The 16,166-nt window shown below is 39.8% G+C and overlaps 1 protein-coding gene across 3 annotated transcripts in view; it reads right to left on the minus strand.

The window, feature by feature from the left end:
• The window catches only part of ATRNL1 (attractin like 1), a 494,510-nt gene that overhangs the window by 125,763 nt on the left and 352,581 nt on the right, over window positions 1–16,166 (minus strand). For all 3 annotated transcript variants that reach the window (XM_083504739.1, XM_083504740.1, XM_083504741.1), the window contains one exon: window positions 9,080–9,187. In XM_083504739.1, the coding sequence (XP_083360865.1) occupies window positions 9,080–9,187 (108 nt within the window). The remainder of the gene's footprint in view (window positions 1–9,079; window positions 9,188–16,166) is intronic.

Raw genomic sequence — 16,166 nt, forward strand, 5'->3', positions numbered from 1 at the left:
CAGTCTCCTCCTAGAGAGAATCTGGGGTGGGAATGTGTGAGGAATTAATGTGTGAATATGCTCTCAGCAAACTCTTTAAAATTGCTTCTAAGTAAATGGTTTCCAAAATGCTGGACAAGCCATGTTTAAAAGATAAATATAGTTCTTAAGCCTTTTTTTAAATTTACTCTGGATTTGGCTTTAAACCTCAATTCTTTTGTCTTTGCTCTAAAGTCGTACCTCGGGATACATACGCTTCAGGTTACAGACGCTTCAGGTTACAGACTCCGCTAACCCAGAAATGGTACCTCGGGTTAAGAACTTTGCTTCAGGATGAGAACAGAAATTGTGTTCCGGCGGCGTGGCAGCAGCAGGAGGCCCCATGAGCTAAAGTGGTGCTTCAGGTTAAGAACAGTTTCAGGTTAAGAACGGACCTCCGGAATGAATTAAGTACTTAACCCGAGGTACCACTGTATTTTATTTCATTCTTAGGGTGATACACAGTACAATGTTAATAGGATTTAAATAGACTTGAGTCAATGGGTCTACTCTGAGTATGATTAGTGTTGTATACTTAGTTAATACTGTGGAAAGAAAAATATCAATTTGAGCATTTCAAAAATAAAACCATAGGCTTAGCATAATAGAAAATAATGAAAAGTTAAGAGACATATATGCCCAAGCCACAAGAATACATAAAAAACTACTCAACCTGGGAGAAAACAAAACAAAACAGCACTATCCTCTGTGAGAAAGAGTTGTGGGTAGTCAAAGGTACTGTATTTTTGCTCTATAAGATGCACCTAGTTTTAGAGGAGAACAAGAAAAAAAAATATTCTCTCCCTCTGTGCACAGCGCCTCTCCAGCAAAGCGGGAGGAGAAACGGAAGGGTCTCCGTTTCTCCTCCCACTTTGCTAAAGGGGCGCTGCGCAGCTTTCCCTCTCAAGAGGCTTTGCGTGGCTATCCCTGAAGCCAGGAGAGCAAGAGGGATCGGTGTGCACCGATCCCTCGTGCTCTTCTGGGTTCAGCGCTAGCTGTGCAGCCTGCATTCGCTCCATAAGACGCACACACATTTCCCCTTACTTTTTAGGAGGGGAAAAGTGTGTGTGTCTTATAGAGCGAAAAATACGGTATGTATAAAGTCAACTCTTCCTAGACATGACTATTATTATTATTGCTGTTGTTGTTGAATTTGTTGCTCAAGCAAACAAAAGCAAGTTATAATCAATAAACCAACCAACCCATTACATTAAAACCAATGGAAAAAATATATACAATAAAAAACATTCCACCCACTTTTATAAGGCCACAGACAATTAGAGGCTAAAGGCCTAGTTATAAAAGAAAGCATTTGCCTGGTGCATAAAAATATACAATGCTGGCATCAGGCGAGCCTCCCTGGGCAAAGATATGCTGAAGAAGCAAAAGCATGGTTGAGCTGAAATATTTCTGCCTGAACTCAATGCTAAGTCTTTTATTCTATTTACCTATTGGATAAAGAACAGGAAAGCTTAAAAACACACACCAAAAAACAACCTATGACAAATGTGTACTGTACCTAGACCATGTCCAAGTTCAGCCTGTATGTGTGTATGTTTAGCTATAGCATTGGGGGATTCGAGTCAAAATATAGATTTGTGTTTAATAGTTGCAGAATTAGAAATATTACAAGACCAATGAATCTGAAAATAAACATGCAGCAAGATTTATAGGATTTTCTTTCCTACAGAAGGAAGCACTACTGAGAATAAACCAGAATTCTGTTTTCCTTTGAGGCAGGTATTGTGCCTTGATATAAAAGCGACAGAATATCTTTTTCTGAAAATAACATCCTTCATCGAGGTATCACAAAATGTTTTTTTCAGAAAGAACCTGCCATTAGCTAAGGAAAAAAGAAAGGTCTTGAGGCAATATCTCAAATGAAGAGATTCAATAGCCCGAGAGACAAAACGTTTTCCAGATAAATGAGGCAGCCTGAGTGGAAGGGCAATTTCTAGCTACACAGAGTTCTGACAAGTTAGAGAAAAACATACTGGATGAAGAGATGGGGTGGGGTGGGGTGAGTAAGAGGTTGATATTGTATGTTTTGAGGTCAAAGTGTGGAGCAAATCAGTGGAGATGCAGAAAGGTAGAAAAGCAATTTGGAATTGGATTTGGAGAAAGAAGAAAGCTAGAAAAATGAAAGAAAATGGGCTGATACAATCTTCCATTTCCTGGGGCAAGAATGGCATGAGGCTACACATTTATGGTCACTCTAGTATAGACTGAGGAAGGAATAAATAGAACTCCAAGAAATAATCCAAGAATAGAAAGAATAGCATTCACGGGATAGACAATGAAGAGTAGATATAATGCTAGTATGGACGTTAGAAACTATGGTAGAGACAATGAAAGGAAGAGAGGACAAGGATAGGGAAAACTTAGTCGTGGGATGGAATCACCAAAATATTAGTTTCACCACAAAATTGGTGTCACACCTATTGATGTCACACCACAGTGGAGAGACTAATGGATTGTGGTAGCATGAATGATCAAAGGATGGGCTTTGTTGGGGAAGCATTGTAAATCAGCAACAAAACTGACACTTCACTAGATGGTGATGTTTTAAAAGCTGATCACACAAGTGGAGCCATGAGAATTCTGGGGAAAAAGCCACCCTGTAAGGGGGCAGTGTGGAAAAAGAGAGAGAGAGAGAAAGAATCAGAAATGGAGTAATCAGAACTCTTAGTCTTCCTGTCCCCCCCAAAATGAGAGTGAAGATCAGTTGCTAGCAAAAGCTTCCAGTTTTTTTAGAACAATATAAGAACTGCTATGTGAAGTACCTCCTTTTGTTTGTCCAGAATCTCCCAGCTTTTAGCTTCTCTGGATGACACTTAGTGTCATCCTTTCTATCCGCTTTCCCCACACCATTTATAATTTTCTGCAGTTCTGTCACGACCACTTTACTCACTCCAAATTAAAAAGCCCTAAATGGTGTAAATTGTCATTGTAGGGGAGTTGCTCCAACTATTAATTTGGTCCATTTTTTTCTGTACTTTTGTCCGCTCTACAATACCCTTTTGAGGTACAGTGACCAGAAATGTGCATACTTCCAAGTTTATGCGGCATTATAATATTAAGATCATGTAACATGATTGTATCTTAACAGTAAAATATGCTATGCTTTTCTGTGAAGTCAATTTGGCAACAAATGTAGCCTTCCACACAGGAGAGAAATGGAAGTAAAAAGGGTCTGTGAAACAGATCAATGAGATGACCTGTGAGGAAGAGGTTGAAATAATGCACTTCCAGTTTCTGCAGAACTTTTGCTATCAGAGAGGGGTAAAAGAAGTGTACTGCTGATGAAGCACACATACCAGTTTCATTTTGTATAAAATAATCAAGTATGCTTGGGTTGCAGATTTTAAAATTGCTCATTAAATTATTTAAATTAAGCAGGAATATGAGCCCAGCAAAAAAATGATGTTGGTTTGCAAAGCAAGTTAAAAAGTCCTCCCACTTTATTGGCAAGGGAAAACAGAAAACTCGCTTGTTAGTATAAACTTCAATTACCTGAACGCACAAAGCTCGAGCACTGGATTGTATTGTACTTTAAATAAATCACCCTGAATTCTTAGCAGCCACCAATGGCACAATGGCAGCCAACAGAACTGAAACTTGGGCTCAAGCTTCCTAACAATACAGACTTCTAAAAATTGTTATAACTGCTTTTATTAATGGGGTGGGGTGGGGTGTGGATTTATTTATACAGCTTTGCAGAATAACCTCAAATCTCACTGGGACCTAGATCATTCAAATAAGTGTATTTTAAATATATACAAGGAAATATACCACACAAGTAAGGTCTTGGAATCTGCTGAGTAGGAATGCACAGCTACTGAAAGTGGGAAAAATATAAATACTTCTATAGCACAACAAAAGCAGGCAAATATAATAGTACCAGCACCAGTTGGAGACATAGCCTCGAATTGAGGGGCACACTGCCATTTTAACCCCCAAGCTGTCTGCACTGGTGGAGGAAGACGAGTGCAGGGGGAGTGCACCACCCCGGGCAGTGTGATCCTGGTGGGGTGCCATCGCGGCTGTCCCCTGCCGCGCTAGGCGCCACGCCCCCGCAGTTGGCGCACCCTGCCCCAGGACGTGCACCCCGCCCCTGTGGGTGGTGCACCCTGCCCCAGGATGCGTACCAGCCCTGCCCCACCTGTTCTCCGCCCCCCAGTGCTGGAGCATGAAGCTCCGCCACTGGCTGTCTGAGGTCTGAGTTTCTGAAGGCTATTTAAGCTCACAGATTTCTGAACCGATCACAACTACATATATGCAAGGCTTCCCTGAAAACAAAACCATGTAGAGTTGGAAGGTACCACAAGTGTCATCAAGTCCAAAACCCTGCAGTGCAGGAATCTTCGGCCCAATGTAGGGCTCGAACCCATGACTAAGAGTCTCATACTCAACCGACTGAGCTTCAACTTCATAATTAGCAAATGAAACAAGAGGCAGGAGAGCCCAGTGATCATGTGTCCTGCTTTACAGAAGATGCTTCTCTGTTTGAAACACTGTCCAGTGAAACCATCCTGTATTAGAAGGGCTGTCTGGACCAATTCTAGTTTAAATATAAAGAATCATGTGACTGTGGCAGTGCTGTCACTTGCTGGGATCAGGATGGTGGCAGTTGCAGACCTGCATCTGCCACCCCTGACAGCTTGATGATGCCACTGCCCCGTCCTGGACCCAGCAAGCATCCATTCCTCAACTCCATCTTATACACGGTGGCTGATTGTTGATAAACATGCACCTATACATGTGTATTAGCAGGCATAGTACAAACGTTAAGCAAATATTTGACCTTTTTTTCAATGATGCATTTCTTCTTTTAGTTGGTGGGTTAAGTGGTCATAGTAAAATATATTTAAAATCAATCATTCAGTCAATCAGCCAATCATCTGGTTGCCTCCCGAACCATGGCTCAGCCAGAGATATGCCAGTGGAAGTCCCTCATTCCACCTGAAGCTGGTTCAGCTGAGGCCAGCATAAGTCATGTTGAAAATGCAAAATCCTCACTCTGCTAAATCTTATGCAAAATCCTCATTCTGTTCAGCTCAGTCATGAGTCCATGTAAACCAACAAGTACTTAAACTAGCAAAAAGAGTGGTGCAAGTCTAACTCTATTTAAAGGCTTCTTTTCTCACTGCCAGACTTGGGCAGAACCAGCTGGCCTTGCTCCTGAACACGGTTTGTGTCTTGCGTACTTTATGCTGGTTTAACGTCAGGCAGCGTAAATTATCCAAAAAGTGAACACTGAATGTATATCATCACACCAGAAATAAAGGAACGGTACCTGACAATCAGCATTAAATGCAAATAAAACATCCATCAGTGTGGAAACTCACAACATTATGTATGTCAGAAGCAATATTAATGTGCAGCATTTTCACTAACAAACCAAGTAGAAGACCTATAGTACTGTAGGTAATGGCTACTCTGACATTATGTTTTGTCTAAACAACCCACAGTCAATATAACATTACTGGAAGCGACAGAGTTATTACAATGTCAATAAAAAAGTGACACGACTTTATACCTGATCCAAATTATTCTTGAATCAAATTTGACAAAATAAGGTTGGAGAAAGAGGTTGAAGTGAACTTAACTTGCAACTGTACTAATGTCGTAAGTGGGAGGTTTTATTTCAACAATGCAAGTCCTACATGCAAATACTTCTACAGTCTCTTGGGAAAGATAATCATATGAAAGTTCCACGTTGATTCAAAATATAGTCAACATTCGGAATGCTATGTCAACTGATGCCACCTAACAAATACAAAACACATGCAAGATTGCAGTGGTTGTTAAAACAAACACAATTAGGATAATGCCATGACCTCCTCTTCCTTGCAAATCTCATTAAAGGGATGGAGTTAGATAGTTTCCAATAAATCATACTGTAACTGTAGTAAATCTAAAAATGGGATAGCATGGAAATAGCCTACTTTCATCATACCCTCTCCAGTAAAATAACTAGAATACAACTATAGGGCTAAGGAGAACTGTGACTATTTAATGTAATTTTTATTACAGTGGTACCTTGGGTTACTTACGCTTCAGGTTACATACGCTTCAGGTTACAGACTCCGCTAACCCAGAAATAGTACCTCAGGTTAAGAACTTTGCTTCAGGATGAGAACAGAAATTGTGCTCTGGTGGCGTGGCGGCAGCGGGAGGCCCCATTAGCTAAAGTGGTGCTTCAGGTTAAGAACAGTTTCAGGTTAAGAACGGACCTCTGGAACGAATTAAATACTTAACCCGAGGTACCACTGTACTTTCCTTTTGTAAGTTCAAAAAGACCTGTATTTTAATTTTATAAGACAAGGCTCATCCTTTGTATTGAACTCTATGCAGCAGATACCACACGCCAATCAATACAGTACATTGCACCATATTACTTTAATATTCAGGGCAATGCAACTTTTTGCTGCAGATTGCAATCCTCTAGTGGGGAAAAACTGAATGGTATCCAGACTGTGTATATGTTAATAAGGCTAGGCTGAACATATCGAAGGAGTGAGTACTAACATCAGAGTACAATTATAGGAGAAATAAAGGAGGAAGAAACCCTAATAAGAACTCAAAAATATAATTAAAATATTTCAGCTTCCACAGTTGTTTCTAAATAAAACATGTCATAGAAAATGGCAGCAATTAACTTTTGATGTTTACTTCTAAAGTTTAATTATATAAGCTGTAAGTAAACAACCCACAAGCCTGTGCTCCCACCACCCACCCTGTCCCTTCCCACCCAAATAGAGCATAACAATATTGCTTTCCAGATTAATTACATAAACTTTAGTTTTGTATGCAGCTGTTGAGTCATCATCCTGAATAGCTCGGAGCCTCTCTTTGTTTCTCTCCAAAAGGGAAATTCACCAGACAGCTGAAGATGGGGGTGTTGATGTTGACAGCTGCATTCCCTGGTCACAATCTAGCACAGCTTATTTGGCAAGACTGATTGTTTTAATGCACTCTGCTTTGAAAATACTCAAATTATGACAGAAATAAATATTGTCATCAGTTTCTGTTTATTAGAAGGACTGAAAACTCAACAAGAGCTGGTCTTTGGGATTATAATGAGCCTGGTATACAGTAGCAGCATCTCAGCTAAGTACTTATAAAGGCATTTCCATGAAATCCTGTTATATTGCAATGAATATGCTGTTGGAAATAACTGGTTGCAGGAAATCTAAGTTTCTTTACAGAGGTATCACTCTATGTTGGACTGCACAGTTCTTCAGTACTGAAACAAAAAAACATTTGCAACCCCACTCCATTGCTAACACATCAGTTGCAATTGTACGGTTGTAATGGGTAATAATAATCCTATATTAGGGTCAATGCAGGGTTAAATGATACATTCAATGCATAAAAGGTAAGGGGACCCCTGACCTTAGGTCCAGTTGCGGACGACTCTGGGGTTGCGGCGCTCATCTCGTTTTATTGGCTGAGGGAGCCGGCGTACAGCTTCCGGGTCATGTGGCCAGCATGACCAAGCTGCTTCTGGTGAACCAGAGCAGCGCACAGAATTCCAGTTTACGTTCCCGCCGGAGCGGTACCTATTTATCTACTTGCATTCTGACGTGCTTTTGAACTGCTAGGTGGGCAGGAGCTGGGAACGAACAATGGGAGCTCACCCCATACCGGGGATTCAAACTGCTGACCTTCTGATCAGCAAGCCCTAGGCTCAGTGGTTTAGACCACAGCGCCACCCGCGTCCCTACACTCAATGCATAGTATGCAGTTAAATCTCTGTTTTTTCTTAATTGCAGTCACAACATGCAACTGTTATTGGCAACACAGCACGTGGAAGGGGATATATATATATTGCTTCCTTCTCCAGTTGAGATCCCCTCCCCAAAGAAAAACAAATCCCCCAAAAAGCTATGAGGATTATTATTATTATTAAGCATTGTAATTGTGCAGAGACCAATATTGAGGACTTCAAGGGAGGGAAGGATAAGCCTCCTCTCCCTAGGAACTGCAGTCCTGATAACAAACACCTCCACAACCCATGCCTGCATCACTTTGTGACATTTATTTGTTTATTTAAAATAGAGACTGAATTAAACTATTTTTAATGAAAAAGAAAAGGGATATGAACAAATTTATCACCACTCCTTTATAGCTTATTGAGCTCTATGGCCATTTATCTGAGCATGGGATGGTACCCTGAGGTTTTTATAATTATCTGGGAGTGGGGACTTAGGTTCCTTTTTTCCCTCCTGGAAAGAGGGTACTGAGACAATCAAGACAAAACTTAGATTTAAGAAAAACTGGAAATAGCGAAAGCTAATTGATAATTTGGGAGAATTCTAGAGCTGTTTTTGTTCTAGAAAAGATACAGTTCATAAACAAAATACTGTAAATAAAGGTATAGAAATATATGAATATGACTGAATAAAAAGAGAGTCCTAATTAGATTAGTCATTATCATCCTCTATTTGTAGTTCTTTTTTATTTTTAGGTGACTCTTCCAGAATCTATTTCATGCATTATTACACTATTCCAATACAGCATCCCACTGCTTAGCATATTATAATTTCTCTTTCAGAAGTACTGCCTTTACAATAAAAATGCCGTAATGTAGCCATTAGTCACAAACGACAACATACTCTGTAGACAGTACTCTCCAAGCCTCTCAAATAAAAGTAGAATAATGAAATGTAACACAAAGCTCATTTTAAAGAGCAATCTCAGTTAATTAAGATAGATGTGAACCATTAACTAGGGGGCACTATGTACTCAGAGGACTACATTTGAGGCTTGTTTAATATGTGCATCTTAAACTCTTTCAGCTCTTATCCACCAAGAAAGGGCTGCCAGGTGAGCAGATTGTCACTCCAACCTCAGCTAATAGATTCTCCAGTGGCTTTTGTTACTGCTCATGTCATGCTACTGAAACGATGAGCCTCAAAAACGGCACAACATATGTAGCTACGACTTGTCAGCTCCGGGTAATCACACTCTTCTGGTTTCAGAAGCAGATGCAGATGAGACTAGCATTATCAGTATGCAAATTGAAATGGTCCCCCATCCGCACCACAGTTCTTACCTCTAATGGCCCTCGTAGAAAGTCTGTTTGCTCAGCTCCTACTTCAAGTGCTACGTCCACAGAAGCAAAGGGACGGCTGGCCATCTGCTGCCGCTCCCGCATAAGTTGCTGATGGAAGGAAAAAGAGGTTTCAATGAAATAACTTCAAAATATGATGCTCAGTAGCTGAATTCACTTAACATTTATCCAGTAATGACAACTGACATTTCCGAACAATATATACCAGGTTTATCTTAAGTGGAGTTTCGTGGTCTCCAGACATGCGAAAAGGTCCCAGAGGCCCAGGGAAGTGTGTTCTTACATGGTCACATGGCTAGACATACAACATACCACAGCTTTTCCAGGGTCTAACTGGATTATGGTGCAAACAATCCCATTCCCACTAATTCCTTTACTTTGCAAAACTAAGGAATTTCCATGGCAATCCAAACCAGGTTTTAGTGAGTATTGTGAATGGTTGCTTGAATTCAGTTCATCCTCAGCCTTGATAAAGGATGCCACTTTCTTTCTTTAGCTATCTTTTGCTAAAACTGTATTATCAGCGTCTGCCTGTACTGCAAATCTTGAATACTGGTACAAGAAGGTCAGCTGACTTCAAAATTACTACCTCCTTGTTAATGTTTCAGGGTGAACCCCTATACCACACATGTACCTTGTGATGACTATTTGTATATTTTCACAAAGCTTGGAACAAGGGTATATAAATTATGCTTTCCCTTAGTACTCCAAGTAACTGTCAAGCCCAGCCCAGCCCCCCTCTTTATTACACACATAGAGGATTTCTTTAAGGAACATGAAGAAATGGTGGCAAGAAATTTTCATCTGAAGTCTGATCAAGAAACAAACTCAATGAACCTGTGCCAAGAACAAACACTGTCAGCCTTTAGATTCCCCATGCACTTGTACTGAAACCAGATGGAGTTATTAGTGACAGTGTCTGCAGTTTATATGCAGTCCCTTCCCTTATTACTTAAACATGAAGAATAATGTCTGAGCATTAGAGACCTGGTGCCAATGTAACTGAGGAACCTGAAGACCTACATTATGCTCAGGTTGCATAGAAAGCCCACCGACGTCATGCCAATGTTCAGTGAGCCACAGTCACATTCTCATAAGCTAATTTATATTTCCCCCCTCAGTCTCTAACAATAATACTAATTAAACCTGAACAAATAAAAATGGTGAGCGGCACTAAATAATACAAATCTTTCTTCCCTGGATGTATGAAATGAATAAAAGCAACATTAAATATTTAAATCAAATTAATTATCAAGTAAGTTTCATTGCTTGCTTGCTTCTTTACATTAAAAAAAATATCATGGTACCTAGAAGGAACAGAAATCAAGAGCTGTCAGGACTAGAACCAGGAACCTCTGGGTAACCCAGTGTATTGAGCCACTGAGGCATAAGCTTATATAGCTGCATGGAAAGCAACAGGTTCCGAGCACTGGAATGACTGTTCACTGGCTCTCCTCAACAAGAAGAGCTATAAAGATTTGCTGGTTAGGCTGTTTCTGGGCAACAGTAGTCCTTCCCAGCTCTGACTCTTGCCTTGACCTCTCATTCCTGGTTCCCTGCTCCAATACAATAGCTACTTACAACTCGGCTCTTAACACAAAATCATGTAATACAATTTCTTTTAATATTGTTTTCACAGTAAGTTCCTTAGAATTTTTCATCAATGCTTCAGAAGGCCCCTTCAATGTAAATTCAGCTAGTACTCTAACATTCTCTACATAAAATTCCCTTTGAGATAATAAAGGGTATGCAAGCAAATTCCTCATGACACCTTGTTACTTAAGGCTTTTGATTTAAGGGCTATGACAATGCAGCAAGTACATCTGGGAACGTTTTTCAATCATCTTACTTTCACATTTGTATTTCAAATGTGGGGTTTCCTTTGTGAATAAAAGAACACGGCTTCAAAATGAAAATATAAAAAACCATGCAATCATGATATAAGGGGAATGATACTCAAAACAAAACCCGATTTCTATAATCATAGATCACGTCGGCTAGTGCAATGTTTATTCACAGGCTTTGCCCATACATACAAGATATGCAGAGGTAGAATATCATTTGCTAGTTGCATTGGCAAAACAATGCTTTTATCCAAAAGTAAATCAGAAATTGGGCACATTAGACACTTAGATGCTCTGTGAGAAGCATATGCACTATACTCTGTTCAATACTCTGGTAGCTTTTTAGGAGTAATTTAAGGGCTGATAGCAGGGTAGCAAAACTCTGCCTGCCCCTTCAGAAAAAAATGCTACTACATGAAAATAACAATACAATACAAAAAATAATAATAAATCAGGAATATGCTGGTGAAGAAGATATTATTTGACTGTTCTTTTCAGCATGTATCCAACAGCACATGCTTTGAATATAAGAGGAAGTAGGAGACTTGGCATTAAGGAAGGCACTGTTGGGAAGTTGTTGATTGCATGACATCTCAGAAGGGTCCACTGTCTATCCTGCTGCTGACCCCACATACCAGCTACTGCCACCCAGGCCTGGCCCTCCTTTCCCTGCTGAAATTCAGGTAGCTGTGGCTGGCACCTGCCCTTTGAATTCCCTCACAATCCCTCCAGAGCCCTGATATAGAATGGACTCTACAGAAGTTCCTCAAAGGATTTTGTTGGGATTGTAAAGCTTTTGTACTGACTTCAACACCTTTGTTAGAAAAGATCAGAACTGCCCAGAGCAACCAGCTGCTCAGATTGTATGGGATCAGTTTCAGTTGTTTGGGCCTGATGATTTGGACAAGATGCTTGAGGGTATCTGGGCAACCAAGTGTCTTCTTGATCCTTGCCCATCATGGCTGATAAAATCTGACCAGACAGGATTGATTGAGTGGGTTTACTGCAGGAGAGAGTTGTTCTGACTGCCCTGAAGAAGGTGAGGGTGCACCCCCTGCTTAAGAGGCTCTTCCTGGATCCTGAGATCTCTGAGAACTACAACTCTGAGAACAAGATTCAGTGGCCAGTCCTATACATGGAATGAGGAAGGACAGAAGCATTGTGTCTTTTTCCACAGGTGGCATGATATATTGGGCCAGCCCTGGCCTGAGACTTTAAACTGATGTTACTTTGGACAGGTTGCAGGAGCCCTGTGAGAGCAATAATTGCACAGGATCAGTTGTATGCAATATTTTACACCTAAAGAAGCTTTAAAGTACATTTCCTCTAGAACAAGTAGCCAGCAAATGGTAGCTAGATAATATGGATGGAAAGCTTTGATGGTTCAAGTTTGGCCCCTAGAATTTTGTTACTTAGCTCTAGACCAGCTATGTGCTTCATAGCCCCATCATATATAGCTCATTGGTTTTGAATGTTCAGCTTCACTAATTTCACACACACAAAACTTAAGTATGCTAGGAGATGAGTTCCAGGACTCTTCTGAATGTTTGTTTGGATTAAGACTATAAATGATCAAGAAGGATACTGCCAAGATTTTTTTTTTAAGCCCACCCATTTCCAAGGCCCTGTACCAAGAATTTTATTTTATTTTTAACTTAGGTGAAGTAGAAAGCACAACATTATTGTCTTCAAGGTTAGTGAATCAGGTACATAGTTCAATTTTTATTTCTTATCCTCAGTGGCCCACATTTACTTTCAGAGAAGTGAAGAATAAGAAAGCAAGTTATGAATTTACCATAATAAGGTAAGTTCTTGTCATACAACAATGACCCACTGCATTGCCAGAGGCACTCAAAGCAGTTGCATGAGCTCATTCAATATGTCACTGAAATCAGAGATCACTCAAACTAAAGTTTTACTGGACATGTTTTACATTTATTCCCAAATATGATAATGGGCAGACGCACTCACAATGATTCAAATTAAATGGCATGATTTCCTGCGAAATAGTCAGACTCTGCCTTCTCTGAATTATTAGCTCAAATAACCCACATTTAGAGATGGGTGCACAATTATACAGCTACATCTGATTATGTAATTCTTGCATACTTATACCCTGCCCAAGTATTCCTAGTGATTTTAGTAATTTGAAGACCGTGGCCTGTCACCCCAGAATTCAAAGCAATTATTCAATATTATTATTATTATATGATTGAAACTTATTTTACTTCTTTCTTTAGCCCTACCTGAGTGTGTTTCCCCCCATGGAGTGAGGTAAGCCCCGAGCACTCTCAGAAGACTTTGATTATCTAGATTCGGGGGGGGGGGCGCTAGGGGCGCCTTGGAAGATAGCTGCCAATACCATCTATCCAGCTTGCACGAGGTAATTAGAAGCTGATTATGGGGAGTATATCAGTCTCCCTCATCTTTCCAGGGAATTGGAAAGATGCTGCCCTCGCCCGCGGTTGCCATAAATCACCCCCGAGTTTGGATGAAGGACGGGGTGAGAGGCACTGGGCGGAAAGCCCTCGGGCAGGTTCGGAGCTCCCTGCCAGCTGCTTTCAGGAGCGAGCCTGGTTGCGTTGCTTAAAAAGAAGAAAAAAAATTGGAGAAGTAAACGCACATGCTTCAATAGAGATCAGGAGTGTTTTTATCTGCTAATAATTTTACCACTGAGATGAAGAAGACCGGGACGGAAGGACGGAAGGAACAGAGATAACATCAGATAATCGCTGACATGTTGGTAGGTGGAACGGAACGGAAAGGGGGGGAAGACTTTTTATTTTTTCATGCGATTACCTAACAACCCTCCCCCTTAAAGAACCGTCTCAACGACCAATTTGCAAGTGGGATTAAAAATGAACTGTGTGTGGGAAAATAACATGAATTAAAGGTTTTGTTTTGTGAAAGATTTGGAAAGAAAAGAGGCTCTCTTTGTGACACAGCAAGAAATGTGACCCGATACGGACAGGCAGACCTTTGCTGCAGGATGGATGGTCTTAGGGAGGAAGAGCTGTGGATCGGTTATCAGGCTGGGATCGTAAATTTGAAAGGGCTGTTACCCTCCTGGAGAGACTAATTATGATGCAGCGGGCCTGGAAATTTAATGAGCGGACATTTAGACTGTATTTCATTGGAGTGACAAGATGGCGAATGTTCGCTCGAACGAAAGCCTGGACTATTGGATTTCTGTGAGAGATATACGAGAGAGCATTACAAAGCCCACACAGAGATATAAATAAGACTGTTTCTTTCAATCCACTTGTGGAGATAACTCGGAGGTGACTGAAAAGGAAAATGAGTAACGATAAAAAGTTGAGAAGATGGGACTGAAAACATCATTGTAAACATGAAAGCAGCAGAAATATGGATGATTGGACTCCTGACGATCGCGAAGCATGGGTACCCCCACAAAAAATTTTAATTCAGAAAACATTTGGACTTTATGATGTGTATTGATATAATTTGGACTAATTGGTATGATATGTTTAATTTGGTAAATGGAAACTTAATAAAAATTATTTTTTTAAAAAAGATTATCTAGATTCATTTCTGCACAGTTTTTTTTTTTTTACTTAGAACAGAGAACGTCTTGGACAACCTTGGTCAGGTGAAGGATAGGGAAAATAAAAGTGCTGTAGTTTACTGGGGAACTTGCTTTTCATGAGAAAGGCAACAGGTCCAATCCCATGCATCTCCAGCTAGAGCTGGGGAAGACTCCTGTCTGAAAGATGAAATGCCTCCTGGAGAGGCATTACCAGTCAGTGTAGAGTGTAGACAGTACTGAGATAGATAGACCAATGGTTTGACGTATATCAAGGCAGCTTCCAGGACCAATAGCTGTAGCACCATATCTTTCAGGAATTGTTCTTGCTCTCCTCTTTGAGGAGTTGCTTTTGATCATGACTACTTAAAATTTTAAATTTGTGAAAAACACGGCATCTAGATTATTGACTGGCACTAGCTGTGTGGAAAATTTTGGGCTCCTATAAAAACATATTCACTGGCTTTCTGTGTGATTCCGGCCATAATTCAAAGTGCTCCTTTCTGAACATTACATCTATTTATGGCTTGGGATTTGGGAATTTGAAGAACTACCTACTCCTTGAACCAGATCAGTCATATAGTCCCTCTGCAGATACTCTTCACTGGGTACTTCTGCCTTCAGGGGTTAGTTTGATTGAAATCAGGGGTGTGTGTGTGTGTTGCCTAGTTATAGCACTACCTCCTCAGAAATGTTGACCAGGCCCTACATTTTAGGTGCCAAATAGAAGCACATATCTTTGTTCATGGTTTCATTGAATTACAATATTTGTTCTTGCTGCTTTTCTGGAAGCTTACTGCTCTGTTGTGTACTGCTACTGTTTACCAGTATTTCAGCCCAGTTGCAGACTGTTTATTCTGTTGTTCTATAAATTTGCTTTCTTTTTAACACATTTGATTTTAAAAATATCAATTTATGTGTTTTGTTTTAACCTGAAACCTGTTTTGGGAATCTTCTTTTAAGATAGAAAGGTTGAATAGTATTATCTTAAATAAATAATAAATAGTTTCTGAACCCTTGCTTGGAAACTTGTCAAAAGTGTTTGCATACTAGTTACATGTCTCAAGGAGACAGTTTTAATTTCTGTACAATAGAACTCTTAACAATGATGGTGATAGTTATTGGAAATGTCTCATTATTCTAAATGTATAGAGATCTTGAATCTCTCAAAGTAGATGGCTATGTCTTTTCCAATGTTTTTCATTCTGTTTTTATTCCAAACCCACTTCAGCTTCAAGTTAATTATATGAGGAAGCACAGGAGCTTATTTTTCTTAAATATGAAGCAGTAAAATATGTGGCAAGTTGGAAACTAGGTAATTTAAGAATGTGAATGATCACTCCAGATTTTTGAACATTACAGAAGAAAGATACCATGATATTCAATGTGTACAGCAAATAACCGCTAAGCTAAAATCTGTTAGCTTTCAACAACACTTACTTATTATTATTATTGCTTATTATTTATAAACATATTTATATACTGCTATATCATAGAAACATCACAGCAGTTAACAATAATAGAGCTATATAATAAAATGCATAAAAAATTAAATAAGAGAATATCAACTATCATAATTTTCAAATTAGTATATGACTATTACTGTTTGGATTACATTTGAAATATAGTAGAAACAATGATTGGTCTCTCTCTCAAGTGGTTTTGTGTGTGCAAACTTAAG

This window comes from Podarcis liolepis (assembly GCF_965112155.1).
Source record: "Podarcis liolepis genome assembly, chromosome: 5".
In the NCBI taxonomy this organism is placed as follows: domain Eukaryota; kingdom Metazoa; phylum Chordata; class Lepidosauria; order Squamata; family Lacertidae; genus Podarcis; species Podarcis liolepis.